Raw genomic sequence first — 17805 nt, forward strand, 5'->3', positions numbered from 1 at the left:
TTCTCTTTTTTCCTTTTCTGCAAATCTATAATTCATATATAGTTTAGAATTTTTGTACTTTATGACAAACCAAGCTTAATTAGTGGATGTAGGTGTCTAACACCTACAAACTACCCATAAATTTAAAAGTTGATTTGTAATCAAATCTCTATAATTTGATTACCATGCTTGTATTTACTCACCTACTCTATCAATAGGGAATTTGTTGATGTTCACATAGATATACCTACTTTTTAAGTTGTCACCCTTCTCACCTAATTAGGAATTCTATATATATTGATATTATGAGATTGGTTATGCAATAGTTAACTTATTTTCTATCTCGTTTTATTTCCAAAGAAACAAGAAAACAAAAATGGAAGGTGATATCAATCAACAAAGATCCTATTCCTTTCCATCATCACACTTGGATCAGGGAGCATCTTCTACTCAACAACAACCATATGTATCAAACTTGGAATCTGATAGTTTAACAAATCACAGACAAGTAGCTAATGCAGGAGATGCTAGCCTTCAGGCTCCAAGGCCGCTTTTCATTAAAATTCGGTCTTTTTTAAGCTCTCTTCTACCAGATTTGGCTAATTACTGGAGCGCAGCAAGGACACCACAAGGAGAACTGGAGCAGATAGTGTCAGAGGAACCAAGCTCAAGTAAGTGCTCGATCTCTCTCTCTCTAGTGACATAGACATGTGGGAGAGTTTTCGAATATCATTAGTAAAAACAATTAAGGCCACCTTGCGAAAACACTCTCTCTTTTTTTTTTTCTTTTTTTTTTCTTTTTTTTCTTTTTTTTTAATTGTAATTGTTGCAAAGATCCTTTTGAAATGGACCAAAATGGTCTGTTAAGCTTCTTCTGCAGGCGAGTTAAGAATCCAAAATAATAATAACAATTTTAAAACAAAATAACAATTACAAACACTAATGCAGACACCAAGGAAAAAGAACACTTGCCACAAATTTTAAAGTAATATGATGTTAAATTAATTTTTTTCTATCAGTTTAAGCTTTTAGAACAAGTGGTGATTTAATATTGTATTAGAGCCAAATGGTTTGAGTTTGAACCTTGACTCCGTCAATTCACCTCTCATTTCAATTAAATATTCTACATTTAAGGTCCCCCTATTAAAAGAGAATTTGAGCCCACACATGAAAGAAAGTGTTAAACTATTTGATTAAATAATTAAATTTTCATATTCCTCTCAAGTTAAGCTTATGGGTCAATGGTGATTTAATATGGTATCAGAGCCAAAGATCCTAAAATTAAATCCTTATGGGTCAATGGTGATTTAACATAGTATCAGAACCAAAGGTCCTAAGATTGAACCTTAACTCTGTAAATTTGCTATCCTTTTAAATTAAATATTACACGTGTTGAGCTTAACTTATTAAAAGGGAGTTTGAGCCTACAATTGAGGGTGAGTTAACAGCAGATACGTAAGGTCATGAGATAAACATGATTTTTCACCACAAGTTATAATTAATAAGTTTGTTTTTTGTTTTCCAGGAGAAAGAACATTAGATGAGTACCGTGCCCTATGTGGTCCCCTCCTTCAAGCTGCCTTAAAGGGTGATTGGCCGGCTGCTGAGGCTTTTCTTAGGCAATACCCATACTGTGTTCGAGTTCCCATATCGAAACAGCGTGATACCGCACTACACAGTGCAGTGGCCGTAAAAGGCACCTCTTTTGTAAAAGAACTGTTGAAACAGATGAATCCCGATGATTTGGAATTAAGAAACATAAATGGAGTTACAGCCCTTCACGTTGCTGCTCAAACGGGAGATGTAAGAATCGCCAAGGAGATGGTGAAAAAGAACAAACAACTTCCATTGATAATTAATAGCCAAAGAATGAAACCGGTTCACGTTGCAGCTCATCTAGGGCACACACATATGGCGGATTATCTATTCTCTGTGACTCCTTTTGAGGAGTTGACTACTGATGAACGCATTAATCTCCTTCATTTTACTGTTTCCGCAGGTTTTTACGGTATGTCCTATTTTTTACTAGTTGTGTATTTGAGACAATGAATGTAGCATGCCATTATATTGGTTTGATGTCCCTACTTTCGGCAGGATTTTTATACAGTTAGACAAGTTACTACTTCTATTGCAATATTTTTATGGATTTTCGAACCAACCTTTTTGCAATGATCAGAGAATTTTTTTTTTAATGCACAGGTATTGCATTGGAAATTCTGACAAAGGATCCGAACTTAGCAAATGGCGATGCTGGCACTGAATTTAGGCGAAGAGCTTTAGCAGAGTTGGCCAGAAAACCTTTTGTCATTGGCCGCCAAAGTCAGCTATCATTACGGAAAAGGCTCTTAAATTCCTGTTAGTTTGTCTCCAACCCAATCTTCTTTAATTGCTCTTTAATTGCATATGTATATAAAACATTGCATGATATCTACTCCCAAGACTATGAGAAATTCGGATAAGATTATGCATTTTCTATCTGATTTTTATTAAGAGAAATGCTATTTTTTCGTCAATCTCCCGTCTCTCTCTCTCTCTCTCTCTCTCTCTCTCTCTCTCTCTATATATATATATATATATATATATATATATATATATATATTTGTTTGCAACAACAAACAACAATAGAGTTATAAATCTTCTCAAACCAAGATTCTATCAATGAATTTAAAACTACTAATGGAGTGTTTCATACCAATAAACTACTCAAAATACATAAATTGAATATAAGGTGATCTTATTAGGCATATATGGGGTGAAAATTCCTAATTGACTCCAATTAACACCTATTCTGATTGTATAGGTGTTTCACAAAATATTATGTGGAAATAGATCTTACTTAACAGATAATAATCAACCAAATATAGATATGTAATGAACATTAACAAACACAGATATTTGGTTACAAAGAAAAAACCATTTAGAGAACTCTTTAAATGTAAAACCTCTCCGGGATAGCCAAATAGGAAATCAACTAAATCAGTAAAAGAATAAGGATTACAAGAAGTTTATACTTACAAAACCTTTGAAGCTGACACTCTCTTGCATAAGGCAAGCGACCCACTTGACTTCTATTGTAGTAGCCATTTCCAGAACATCTGGCACAATCCTTCTACATGATCTCCGTTCACCGGAACTCCGGTTGACTTCAACTATATACAATCTGTGATACAGACACAACCTTTTACTCTAAGAGAGACTAACCCTAACGCTCAATATCTTAAACGCTCTCTTAGCACAAATTATAGAACTCTAGATACAGAATTCATACCTCTCCCTTTATATAGAGGTGTATTTATAATAGCTCCACAATCCCTAGACCTAGGACACAGTTTGAAATCATTTAAAATTGTTACAGGTATGGGGTGTCCGGATAGGTTAATGGCATGTCCAGACAGGGCATTGCGGAGGAAGAAAAAGCATGTTTCTGGAACTGCTATCCGGACAGGCTGTCTTGCGGTCTGGACAGCCTTGGTAGGACGAGATTGCATGTTTTTGGAATTCCTGTCCAGACAAGTTTGCAATGGGGGAAAGCAACATTCTAGAAATGTTGTCCGACCATGATCAACAACTTCGATCGATGAGTGTTTGTGGTCTGATTGAGCTGAAACTTTGTAGGGATGTTCATGACACGTGAATCCTCATTGTGAACAGTGAAGATTGGATTCTGAGTATTCTATATTAGTGTTTGAGCCCGTGAACAGTAGCCTCTGCATTTTGGAACCGAATTAAGCCAACAAAAATACTAACAAATTCCCCCTATGGCAATTCCGTGACAAAACCAGTATGCCGAGACATCCCATCATCTCCCCCCATCTATCTCCCCCTTTTTATCACAGAATGACAAAAGGTCTCCATGGTTCCTAAAACACTAAAAAAAAACCATCAAGGCATATGTGGAACAGGAATAACTCAAGGAAAACTCATGATCATAGATAAATAAAAAAATGCATAGTGCTAGATCATGAAGGCATATCACCAAAAACTTCCCCACAACATATGACTCAATAATCAATAATAAACTAGAATAAAAAAAAGAAAACACGTTTCTCCCCTTGAATGCAACACCTGATAACTTGTGCACATATTCTTTTATGACAAAAACTACATATGATTTGCATGCTTAAAAGATTTATGAACATTAGCTAGCCAATGGGACATAGAAATTCACGTTGAGATGTGTCGTGTGTGTGAGAGTCAAATCCAATGTCATGTCATAAGAAAAGAACTAAAAGCACTCTGCAGGTGACGATGGTAATGATGCACGGTTAAAGGCAAACCTTATAGTACTAGTGCCTAGAAACCCTCATCCTATACAATCTTTTATTGATCAAACATCATTTTTCCACAAATCCTTTAGTAACCATATTTTTCCTCAATGAGTTGGTCACTGACTATTTCTATAGAGATTCTTTCAGCATTAATGACATAGAACCTTTTTGTTCAAATATTCTCTTTTAGAGACATGTCATATATTATTTGTTCACGACTAAAAAGAATGCAGGAACTTTTTAGGATCTAGGTTCAACTAGGGAATTGATCAATTTTAACTGAGCCTTGAACCATACATCACCTACATTGTGACCTTGAGCCATTTTCCATTGAAAAAAAGAAGAAGAAAAAATGACTCTAAAAAGTGCATGATCAGCACAAAGAAAATAAAATCCCACATGAAAAGCTATAAACCACTCCCCATGGCCATGCATTATCAGAAGCTCAAACAATACCTTAAGGATACGGCTTCACGTGAAATTTTTGAAAATTCATGAATGTGAGCACAAGGAACCTGTGCAAAGCACTCAAGAAAGATATTTTTGCATTTTTAAAAAAATAAAAATAAAGGCGAAGGCAAAACAAAAATATAACAAAAACAAAACAAAAACAAAACACACAATTAAGAAAAACTAAAATAGCAAAACACCCAACAAACATTTGCACTAGGACATTAACCAAAGACGTGTAAGCAAAATCTATCCTAGGCATGCTAAGTGCCCACCTAATCTAGGTGAGTCCGCTACCACTCCCCCTCAACGGGTGAATGACATCAACCTTCTTAACCCAAACTTTCTTTATATTTGGGACACATGTGCGAGTCTTGTCCAAGTCATTTAACTGAGTGATAACACCCCTTAGCATGTCGAATAATTGATTATTCATAGAATGAAAATAACCTCTTTTTGACTCATAATTATTCAACTGAAAACAATTAGGGCGAATATGCCCAATCTTACCACAGTGATTACAGGTAGGAATGAACCTTTGAGAAAATTGGTTCCTTGACATATGAGCATGTCTCGGTGTAGAACGAGATACATAGGAATTAGTTAGAATTCCTTTACCTTTCTCACCTCTGAAAATTTGAGGAGAAATTACCTTCTTTTCAGCCAAGCTATCTTCTTCATTCACTAGTTTCACAAAAATCATCTTTGGAGAAGAAGCAACATTAGTAGAAAAAACAACAGATTTATCAAAACCCAATCCAGTTCTATCAAACGAATGTTTCTAATTATGTAGCAGTTGATTTAGCTTTTCACTAGAAATTTTTTTTAAAATGATTTCTTGATTCATTCAGATCATTCTCTAAAGATTTCACTTTGACAATTAGCATGAGATTTTCAAATATCAAAGTATTATGAGTAGCAAGAGAATCAGTTAAGGTAACAGAAAGTTGATCATTTTCAAGAGAAACCTCTTTGAGTTTCTTTAAGTGTTGCTTATTCAGCTTTTTTCAATTTAGTGTATTCTACAAAGAGATTATTATAAGCATTTTGTAGATCATCTACCTCTTCCGATTCATTATCTCACACACTTGTTTTTCTAAAGAATTAGACTCACTAGCCTCATGCTCACTCTCATAATTACCGCCAAGTGCTAAGTAATTAACTCCCTGTTTAGCATTGTCCTTGTTTGACTCATCACTTTGAGTCACATTAAATGCCTTGCCATTTGACTTTCTCAAGTTAGCACAGTCAGCACGAATATGCCCATGCCCTCTACATTCGTGACACTTGCGACCTCTAGGTGACTTATCTTTCTCAGCATTCTCAATTCTTGATTTCTCATAAAATTGTGAATTGCTACTTCTAAAATTTCCTTTCTTGGGTCTAAAGAATTTTCTAAACATTTTAGCAAACATAGCTATTTCTTCATCATTCCCAGAATTCTCATCAAATGAACCACTAGAGTTAACCTTAACATTTTTTGCCTTAAGAGCAATATTCTTGATGTTCTTGTGTTTGGGTAGAATTAGTTCAAAAGTCTGAAGTGAACCTATAAGTTCTTCTACTCTCATTGTGTCTAAGTCTTTGCTCTGTTGTATGGCATCAATCTAAGGTATAAAACTCTTAGGTAACGACCTAAAGATTTTCTTCACAACTTTAGCATCATCCATTTTCTTTCCTAAATTAATAATAGAGTTTCTAATAACACTAAGCTTTGAATAGAATTCAGCAAAAGTTTCATCTTACTACAGTTTAATCTCTTCAAACTGAGAGACCAACATTTGAACTTTTGAAGTTCGTACAACCTTAGTTCCTCCATGTATGATTTTTAAAGTTTCTCAAGCTTCCTTAGCTATCTCACATTGAGAAATTCTTGAAAATTTCTCATTTGAGACAGATATGAAAATGACATTTTTAGCTTTGTCATTAGTATTAGTAGTATTCTTTTCCTCTGTTGTCCATTTGGCTATTGCTCCTTCTGGACGAGTCCATCCAGATTCAACAATATGCCAAATGTTAATGGATTTAAAGTATGCTCTCATGCGAATTTTTCAAAGCGTATAATTCATTCCGTCAAAGACGAGAAGAGGGTTAGGAGCAACAATATGAGACATTTGATATGGAGTCTCAGATCACACTCAGGAAATAAATCCTTCACAGAGTGAACCCGCTTTGATACCAATTGAAAATTTCTAATTGACTCCAATTAACACCTATTCTGATTGTATAGGTGTTTCACAAAATATTATGCGGAAATAGATCTGACCTAACAGATAATAATCAACCAAATACAGATATGTAATGAACATTAAGAACACAGATATTTGGTTACGAAGAGAAAACCATTTAGAGAACTCTTTATATGTAAAACCTCTCTAGGACAGTCAAACCTAGAAAATCAACTAAATCAGTAAAAGAATAAGGATTACAAGAAGTTCACACTTACAAAACCTTTGAAGCTGACACTCTCTTGCATAAGGCAAGCGACCCACTTGAATTCTATCGCAGTAGCCATTTCCAGAACATCTAGCATAATTCTTCTACGTGATCTCCCTTCACCGGAACTTCGGTTGACTTCAATCGTATACGATCTGTGATACAGGCACAACCTTTTATTTTAAGTGAAACTAACCCTAACGCTCAATATCTTAAACGCTCTCTTAGCACAAACTACAGAACTCTAGATACAGAATTCATACCTCTCTCTTTCTATAGAGGTGTATTTATAATAGCCCCACAATCCCTAGACCTAGGACACCATTTGAAATCATTTAAAACTGTTATAGGTACTAGGTGTCCGAATAGGTTAATGGCATGTCTGAATAGGGCCTTGTTGTGGAAGAAAAAACATGTTTCTGGAACTGCTGTCCGGACAGGCTGTCTTGCTGTTCAAATGGCCTTGGAAGGACAAGATTGCATGCTTCTGGAATTGCTGTCTGGACAGGCTGTCTTGCTGTCCAAACAACCTTGGCAGGACAAGATTGCATGCTTTTGGAATTGCTGTCCGAATAAGGAGAGGGCCTGTCCGGACAGGGCTGCAACGAGGGAAAGCTGCATTCTAGAGATGCTATTTAGCCATGATCAACAGCTTCGATCGATGAGCGTTTGTGTTCCGATTGAGCTGAAACTTTGTAGGGATGTTCATGACACATGACTAATAATAATAATAAATAAATAAATAAATAAAAACAATTTGTGGTAAAAATAATACATAATGATAACTTTTCCCTAGTAAACATTGGAATTACGAAATTTTCATAAAATGCAAAATTGTAGCCATCTCAATTAGCTTTCCAATGCCACTAAGTTTGTCTCAATCCAATGTCAGAATCAGAAGATACAATTTTTTTAAGTGAAATGGGTCTCACTACAAACAGGTAAAACTGGTCTACATCATCTGATTGGGTTGAAGAGAAGTTGTCATCTAATTCCAATGATTCTTGTCTCGATCCCTTCCATCTATTTCTCTTTAGAAGCAAAATAATGTAACACCGCGTGAGAAATTATACTTTGCTAATCACCAGAGGACTGCGAGGATCAACTTGGAAACTTTTTGCACTAGATTCAAAGAACTCAAGCATTACATAACTATCACACATCTTCTTCTGTTCATGCGCCATGAATATCTCCAAAAAGCGACCAACAGTCTCTTCCCTTTTAAACATAAAGTTCTTATCCGCATAAAAATCATCAAAAACATTACCATAAAAGGAATTTGATAAAATATTTTATACTCCAAGGAAATCTACTTTGTTAACATCCAAATCAAATACTTCACTTTTAGGACTTTCATCAAGCACATGATGTATAGAATCCTTATCAACAAAAATTTCAATATTATCCGAGAGATTTTGCTTTTCCGATGGTTCCTTTTCTTTAGGATAAATGTTTTAAATTAGTGGAGAGAGTCAATTTTTTATGGATTCTTCCTCTTGATCATATGAAAAAGAACTTCCCACATGATCTTCATCATTGATACCAGTATCATAAGCCGATGGATTTTCAACATTTTCATGTTTACCATTTTTATGAACATCTCCATGTTTGAACTCCTCATCAATGAACTCATCTTCTTGGAACTCTTCATCAACAAATGCATCTGTAGCGAAAGACTTTCACTTTCATACATAGATAGCTATTGAATAACCCACAATAATAGCAACCATAGTAATACTTAAAGCATCATAATAGAGATAATTCAAATTGTCTTAGCGATCATTGAATGTTATGGTCTAAGACCAATCATCAAGTATAATAGAAGTATTACAAAAGTAGTCTAAATATAACTAATCATAAAACATCAAGGTCTAGTCTTAAGAAGATAAGCTAGATGAATCATCTTAATCATGTCATGGCGCAAAACACCATCACTGTCCCACATCCTCTACAGTCCCACAGGGTCAAGCTCCTCAAAGATAATTTTGATAAAGTCCTCTGATTGGACATACCTCCTCATATATATTTTACAGGTGAAAAGATACAAGTATAAGTAAAAATATACATGGTGTAATGTGTAAAGGTTAGCATGTTGTGAACTCAGTAATTTATCAAAATATTTATAAATGTAAGAAGTAATTAAGTGGGGTTCTAAACTTAGTAATAACATGGCATGATGATGCAATATAGATATAATACTAATAAGCAACAAGAAACAGTAACACATCATAGTTCAACTTCATCTGATCTATTTAAGCTTTTAACCTCTCCTTGCTAGGGTTGACACTATCTCGAGGGGCTCATAGTACAATACATGCGCCCTAAATATTGCCGCATACCATCTTATACTAGCAGTTCATACTAGCAATTCTACCGAGTCCGACTTTGGATTGCCCACATTACTAGCAAAGTTGTCCTGGTAACTACCACACAAGCGTGGTTGCGCTGGTCACAATTGGCCAATGGATCCAAGGCAAATGAAAGAACTAATTTTTTTAACCATAGGGCTAACCCTTATAATAGTAAGGCCATTTTCTACTTTCAGAGTGTACCATGTCATACGGTGCAATTTAATCATTGTCTCTTATATGCATACAATTACAAAAGCCTACATATTACATTGTTCATGGTCTGTAAGATATTTTCACCAAATGTAGAATTCACATAAATTCTAAAATGTATATCATGTGAGTTGTAACCATGTATATTTGTATTTGAAAATAGTCATGGTTATGCATATATTATAATAACAAGTATTCGTGTGAGTTTTAGTCACGTTGGTCATGCAAATCCTTCGAACAACCTCCTTGATATTCACTGTCCTCGAAATCTGTGAGAGGATATCATATCAATCCCTTATCTAGATGAAAATACCCTTAAATCTAAAATAGGACGATCGTTCGCAAACAATTGTCTGTGGAAGATCATTTGAGAACCTTGGCAAATGTTCTCTAGTCTCGCATAACCTCCATTTGGCAAAACAGTCTAAACTTAACTCACCCAAACATGATTTAAAGACACAAACCTCGATCCTAAAACATAATAATACTTCCATCCATAATAAAGTATGTCCAAAATCATCAACTTACTAACCTATCATTAAACTTAAATTAAAGTTTTAACACAACCCTACAAATAAAGACCTATAACCTAGATCTACATGACAAAGTTGTTCAAACTATGGAAACAATACTAACACAAGCTAAACATGGTGATAACATCAAACTAAACGAGTTTAAGGCTAGGATATTAGCTCTTGAAGAAGATACGACCTAGATAACCTCCTTCTCTCTCCCAAACCTCCACTCTCACTCATTGTAGGATTTTGGTGACTGAAGGAAAATGAAAATGAGGGCTAAGGGTCGTAAATAGGCTAGGTAGGATAAGAATAGGAGGTATTTATAGACCTTAGGGTTGCACAATATAGCTCAGGTGTCCATCTTAAAAAAAAAAAAACCTTGCTGCAAGTTTCGAACGTTCGTCCCCCACTTTGAATGTTCCAATCCTACTTCGATCGTTCCACCGTGAACGTTCACATTAAAATTTGAACATTCACCAACGATCGTTTGAGGGAACCTTCGAACATTCTCAAAGATAGAAAATTCTTAAAAGTTTAAGATCTCACACTTTACCAACTGAGAACCAATAAAAACATCTTTAAGATATAATTAAAGTGGTCTTAACCCTAATTAATGTTTGGGGTATTACAATAAATATATATGAGTCAAGCCTAATAGTGAGTCGAGCCGTATACAAGCTTGTTCATGAACGTTAACTAAGTCGAGTCGAGTTTATACTAGTATTTATCGTTTAATAATTGAAGCTAGTTTCATGTTCACGACTGACCTGTTTAATAATTAAGTCGAACTCAAGCCGAGTCCAAACATGTTTACCAGTAGCTCTGTTCATTTAACCGCCCTGTATAGGATGGTACCCATGAGAAGAAATATATAGACAGAAAAATTGATATCTTGAGCCCACATAATTATCCTTTATAAGAACTCGGAAAATTTTCTGTTGAGTGTTAACATAAACTTTCATTATATTTGTTACTCAGATCTGAATTAATCAATATGGTATTCTCAAGAACGAAGAGTCTGGGGTAAGAGAGAAAACTGATCACTATTGAGCTATAGGGCTGCATGTTTAGCCAATATCATAATCAAGTCAATATATATATATATATATAGAACCAAAATCTTATTTCATCTTGAAAAGACTAGAGATTAATTGTCTTTTTTTCCCTAATGTAGTACATATTTTAAAAGAGATTAAAGTCTCAATTTAATGAAAGTATGATATTTTCACTATATACAACTTACATGCTCTGGAAAAAAAAAAAATACACCTTACACGGCATTTAATGTGTTACATTATCTTTGCTTTTTTTCTTTTATAAAACTTTCAATAGCATCTCTTGTTATGGATCTTGTTAAAATAATGTATATAATCAATATTTCTCTTTACCAAATGATCTCTGAAATACATTATTTTCCTAATCTTAGGGCACAAAGGGATATATAACAATGATTTGATGGGGACACTTGCCCATCAATTAGTTGAACGGCTCTGGAACATGGTTAATGAAGTGCCAAGGGAGCGTTTTTCATCAAAACTGGTTCATGATCATATGACTTTACTTGTTGAAGCTGCAAAAGTAGGAAATGTTGAATTTCTAATTATACTTGTACGCTCTTATCCCGATCTCTTATGGCAAGTAGATGAAGATTATGGGAGTTTGTTTCATGTTGCTATTTCATATCGGCAAGAGAGTGTATTCAATCTAATAGATGAGATAGGTAGCATGAAGGAAAATTTTACAACCTATATTGCCAAAGGTAATAACAACATGTTGCACTTTACTGGAAAATTGGGTGCTAATTCAGATCGATTAAATACCATATCAACATCAGCCCTTCAAATGCAACAGGAGTTGCTGTGGTTTAAGGTGAGTGTTAATATAAATTATTGAATATATATATATATATATATATATATATATATATATATATATATATATATTGTATTTTTGGTTGTTCATTTATACCTTGTTATTGTAGAAAATAGCAAAGATTGTGCCGCCTTCATATGTGAACATGAAGAATTCCGACAATGAAACACCTAGCGATATATTTATAAAGGAGCATCAAGAGTTGTATAAAAAAGGTGAAAAGTGGATGAAGGAAACAGCAAACTACTGCATGCTTGTGGCAACATTGATTGCTACTGTGGTTTTCGCTGCAGCCTTCACTGTACCCGGTGGCAACGATCAAATAACAGGGAAACCTCTTCTTTTGAATAGTAATTCATTTACGGTATTCTTCATATCAAATGCCATAGCATTGGTCTTCTCTTCAACTTCGATCTTAATATTCTTGTCAATTCTCACATCACGTTATGGAGATGAAGATTTTTTCAAGTCAATACCTCTAAGGTTACTGTTTGGACTTGCTGCACTCTTCGTCGCTATAGCAGGCATGGTAATAGCCTTCAGTGCAACCTTGTTTTTGGTATATTACAGCAAAGCAGCATGGGCTCCGATTGTTATTACTTCTTTGGCTACTATTCCAATAATTCTCTTTGTTCTAGCACATTTGCAACTTTATGTTGATACAATTCACTCAACATACTGGTCTAGATTTCTTTGCCGGTCACACAAACGTAAAATTTTCTAATGGAAGATGCTGATTGGGAAATTGATGAATAGAAAATATTGTTAGAGGTGATCGAGGGATTTGAGCAAGGAAGCCCAGGGAAAGAATAGAGCAAATCAAGACTACGAATTTTTCATTTGGTTATTTCCATTAGGACTTTTCCTTTGGCTTATGTGATATATGTAATTTCCTTAGTAAATCAAAAGTCTCTTTTCACAAGTTTCAATCATGGTCGGGTGAGCCTCGCTTACAGATTGTCTCATATCAGATTTTTTTAATTATTTGCATGTTTGTAATTTCTCATTAGGTTATTTCATTTTCACAATTTTTAAATATTTCTACACAAAAAGAAACAAGACTGAAAACAAAAAATTCTAAAACAAATAGTGAATTAACACAATGTAAAGACAGAAAAACATCTCTCAATACTCCCTTCTATCTATGTTTGAACTAGGTGTGAAGAGGACCGTTAAATCACCAATTGTCCCAAAAGTTAAGTTAATAAGAAGAGGTAAATTTAACAACTTAATTATCCCCTCACGTGTGAGCTCAAACTTCATTTTTAAGAACTAGGCTTACCTGTGGTAGAACTAACTACCACATTGATATCTGCGGTAGTTAGGTTGGAAGGCTGTGATTTCAAGTTAGGGGTTTTCAACCACAAAAGGCTAACGTGAAATAAAATAAAAAAGCCGTCAAAAAATTCTGTTTAACTCCTGTCAAAAACAAACCTTTCGGCCGTGAACTCCCATCTACCCAATGAATTGACAAAACATGTAAAAGATTCAAAGTGATGAAATACAAACAAAAAACCCACTTGATATACTCATTAACCGCATCCTCGCACTCATCGGAGTAGTTCTTGCGAGCGAGAGGTGAGGGATGGTGGGGATGAGATCGAGCTCCTTCCTGGCCTTCTCGAAGGGCTGGAACACGACGCCGGTGGGCAAAGGTGTGGGTCATTCGTACCCTTCGAAGCCAAGCAGATAACAGGTCAACCTGGAAAGAAGATCTACTGATCAAAGTAACTTCCACTCTTCAAGAGGATGACAAATTAGATAACTCTGACATCAAAATTCGTCGAAAATCTCCTGTCTTTAAAGCCCAAGGAGTTTCACTTGTCACAGCACGAATTGGTAATCCAATTTTTTTTTTTTTTTTTTTTTTGGGAAAATACAGTTTACCCCTCGGAAGTTTCAGGGGTTTTTCAATTTTAACCCTAAAGTTCAAAAATTGGCAATTTAAACCTTCCGTTAAAAATTTCCGTTAAATTGGACGGAAATTTTTTAAAAAGAGCCTGAGGGTAATGATGTAATTTCACAGATTTCCATCCATTTAGACGGAAAAATTAAACGGATGGTTTAAATTGTCAATTTTTGAAACTTCAAGGGGATAGATTGCCAAATTTTGAACTTTGAGATTAAAATTAAAAAACCCTTGAAACTTCAAGGAGGTAAATTGCATTCCCCCCCCCCCCCCCCCCCCCCTTTTTTTTTTCCTTTTCGTGTAACACGAAGAATTGTTTTTTAAAACAAATTGAATAACTAATTAAAATCAGAAAGAATACACCGAATAGTGAACACTCAAGTAGTTGAGTTCAGTAAAAAAACCAAAAAAGAAAATCACTATCATCCAATACCAACTCTCAAATCCTCGGTTTTGGGTAGAAAAAGAAAACAGAGAAAATAATCAACCTTTGAGCAGATATAGGACTGGTAGAGGTTCAATCCTGGCTCCTTCACCAAGATCCTCAGCCCTGGTAGCTACTACAGCCAATGGAGCATCGGTTCTGGGCATGGTGAGAAATAGAGAGAGAATACGGTTTGGGTAGAAGAAAAAAAAAAAAGTTAACGGAATTTTTTTACGGCTTTTTTATTTTATTTCACATTAGCCTTTTGGAGTTAAAAACCCCTAAACTTGAAATCATAGCCTTCCAACCTAACTACTACAGATATGCGGTAGTTTGGTCTACCGCAGGTAAGCCTAGTCCTCCTTTTAATAGGTAAGGCCCAATACGTGAAATATTTAATTTAAATATGAGGTGAATTGACGGAGTCAAGATTCGATCTCAAGACCTTTGTCTCTAATACCATGCTAAATTCCAGTTGACCCAAAAACTTAATCTAATAGAAATAGATAAATTTAATCAATTAATTATTAGTTTAACAAGGATCGAAAGTAATAACTCAATAAAATAAAACAATTTATTAAAAGATCACTAATACACAAGGATGATACAAATGTATTGCACTCACTACAAGAAATGAGACTTTTAGCAGCGACATTATTGGCATCCACTGCTAATATGTCGGCACTAATATACTGGCAGGAATTATACCAGAGGCGGAAAAACAATTAGGCGCGATAAAAAACTAATTGTGTCGACAACTATCGACGCTAATAATAAACTATCAGCGTCGACTGTGAGTGGATGCTAATAGTCCTATATAACAATAAAAAATAAAAAAATAAAAAATAAAAAAGATTTGAACTAGAAGCTCAATAGCGTCCACTTTCATGTCCTGTCATCAGTGTCCATTTTAACAATGGATGCTGATGATAGATTAATAGCGTCCACTTTGATTACGGACGTTGATGATAGGGCAATATCGTCTACTTTGGGTAGACGTTAATAGTCTTGAAGAAAAATAAAAAAATAAAATAAAATCGAAACTAGAATCTCTATAGCGTCCACTCAAAGTGGACACTAATAGTCTTGAAGAAAACAAAAAAAATTCTCGAGTGCTAGTAAATTTTCTTTGTTTCTTTGACACTCTTTCTCTTAAGTAAATGTCTGATGTTATAATATAATTTAAATGATTAAGTCAATCATTTCTTATCAAGTCAAATTTTATGATTACTAGTGACTGGTGATTGTATCAGGCAAACGTCTTGCATTCAGGAATAAGATCATTTTCATTTCAAATGAATATTTCATGATTTAATGTGCTTATCCTGTAGTATAAGATTTGAAAAAGAAAAATGAAAGGTAAGCGTGCAAAATGTTGTGCCTTCCATCGGTTGATTGTATTTCACTACAAGTTTGTTTATATAAGCATCCAACAATAGATAGGATTGTTTTCAGATTAAAATAGTTAATAAGAAAATTTGAAAAATAATCACGAAGTCTTAGCTGTTAACTATTATGAGAACTCGCCCGATGAACTAAAGTCTTCAATTCAACAAGCGAATCATATACATAAGTAACAAAATGTTAAAAAAAAGAAAAAAAAAAAAAATTGAAGATTAGCGTCTGAGTTTTGTTTAATAAGAGAAACTCATTAAAAAAAAATATATAAAATATAAATATAAAGGGGGTTTTATTAATAAAGTGATTCAGATATGCTATTGTGATGGTACTTTTTTCTTCTTTTGGTTGATGGTTGGAACAATGTTTGCTATGTTTATCTTTTGTATCAATTAAGAAAGGCAAAAATAACTATCTTAAACGATACAAAAGACAACACGTTTTTAGTGCTAGCCTGCCAGGGGATGATAGGCTTTTTGTCATGGCCCATCCTATGGGGGCTTGCTGATGCTTTTAGGTTAGGTGACAATAAGAAGAAAAGTAAATTGCTTCAGTGATATATACATCCTTTTTTTGGTTTTGATAATTTTCTTCCACATTTTTCTTTTTTATAATTAGGGTATTGACTAATTTTTTGGGACATTGTACAAAGCGTCTTCTCCATGCGGGTCAGCATCAGGGCCAATAATAAGAAGCAACAATAAGCAATAGAGAATTAGAATATTAATTTGAAGACCAAAGATATACATATGGATAGTGATGGTGGACTTGTTATTAGTTCCCTGTATTCCTATAATTATGATTAATGGAGCTACATTTTGAGTACCACATTGTTCGCATTCCCCCATCTTCTTTGAGCAATCTTTTTACAAAGTACTTGGTTTCTTTTTTTTTTTTTAAAAAAAATATATATTTTCTCAACTGATTTTCTACGCCAAGCTGCCTGGAAGTGATCCGCAATTTAACACGAAGACTGATACTTTGTGTTGAGTGATCCGCAAAATAAACGGAATGAAAGCAAGAAAGCTCTTCAAGTGTGAGAAGGTCTCTGAAAACAAGAATCAACAATGCTTCACAACCAAAAGAGAAAGTCTCAAAAGTCACAAGAGCAGTCGTAAATAGGATGGTTTGGATGTCGGATTCCATTACTCTTCTTTTGTTTTGTTCTTTAAAGAATGCATTGGATAATTAAAGAGGCACTAGTACTGTTGAGGAGGCCATTGCTTTTCTTTTCTCATCACTCAACCAAATTTGGTTGTTGTTGTCGGTGTTTCACAAATTGCAGTGGCAGTGTTCACGTGCGTGTTTGCATGTATGCGGGAACGTTCCCAAGGGGTTTGAAAGATTTAGGCAGTCTATAGGCGTACGTGGTGGGGGTGCGGTCGTGTTGCCTTGGGCTTACAGATTAGTTAATTTATATTATGTTAAATTACCATTTATTTCCATTTAGTTTAATCATATTAATTTATATTCTAACAATTTTTTTTTTTTTTTTTTTTTTGGGGTCAAAATTCAGCCTTCATTGAGCTTTCTTCAGCCAGATTTGGACAACTGGAACATCAGTAGGCTAGTACAGGGGCCAAGATTTGTCGAAATGATGGAGATGGATATAAAGGAGTCAAGCTCAAGCGAAATTAATGAGGGTAAATATGCATTGACATAGACATTCTTAGGTTATATGTATCACATTCTTAATATAGTAGTTAGGTTATATTGGCATCTCCTCTAAACTTTTCTGTATAATTCAATATACGTACAATTGGGAAAACTGTCATGGAAGTGTCTTTTCCATGTTATCCTTTCTGTTCAACATTGCAAAAATTCCATTCCAAATGGACCAAAATGTTCTCTTAATCATATCTTCTGTAGGTCAAGAAAGAACCCAAAATTTTAATAATTACAATATATAATGAAGCAAAACAACAATTACAATTAATTACGCATGCATACACACGAGAAGAAAAAGAAAGAGGAGAAAATTTCACTTTAA

General features: G+C 34.5%; 1 protein-coding gene across 1 annotated transcript; it reads left to right on the top strand.

Moving 5' to 3' along the window:
- Positions 1-345: 345 nt before the first annotated feature.
- Positions 346-12898, top strand: LOC132172084 (uncharacterized). The gene is made up of 5 exons (XM_088517654.1): positions 346-650; positions 1505-1987; positions 2179-2298; positions 11639-12081; positions 12194-12898. Exons 1-5 carry the CDS (start codon positions 356-358, stop codon positions 12806-12808), a joined length of 1956 nt encoding a protein of 651 aa, XP_088373780.1. The 5' UTR covers positions 346-355; the 3' UTR covers positions 12809-12898.
- Positions 12899-17805: the final 4907 nt, after the last annotated feature.

This window comes from Corylus avellana, chromosome 1, assembly GCF_965113065.1.
Source record: "Corylus avellana chromosome 1, dhCorAvel1.hap1.2, whole genome shotgun sequence".
Classification (NCBI taxonomy): domain Eukaryota; kingdom Viridiplantae; phylum Streptophyta; class Magnoliopsida; order Fagales; family Betulaceae; genus Corylus; species Corylus avellana.

Bases quoted from the DNA above. Each gene is read 5' to 3' on its own strand.
- LOC132172084 (XM_088517654.1), top strand. From the start codon at position 356: ATGGAAGGTGATATCAATCAACAAAGATCCTATTCCTTTCCATCATCA. The intron at 1,988-2,178 runs GTATGTCCTATT...TTTAATGCACAG, and splicing joins TGTTTCCGCAGGTTTTTACG to GTATTGCATTGGAAATTCTG. The intron at 2,299-11,638 runs GTCAGCTATCAT...TCCTAATCTTAG, and splicing joins TTTTGTCATTGGCCGCCAAA to GGCACAAAGGGATATATAAC.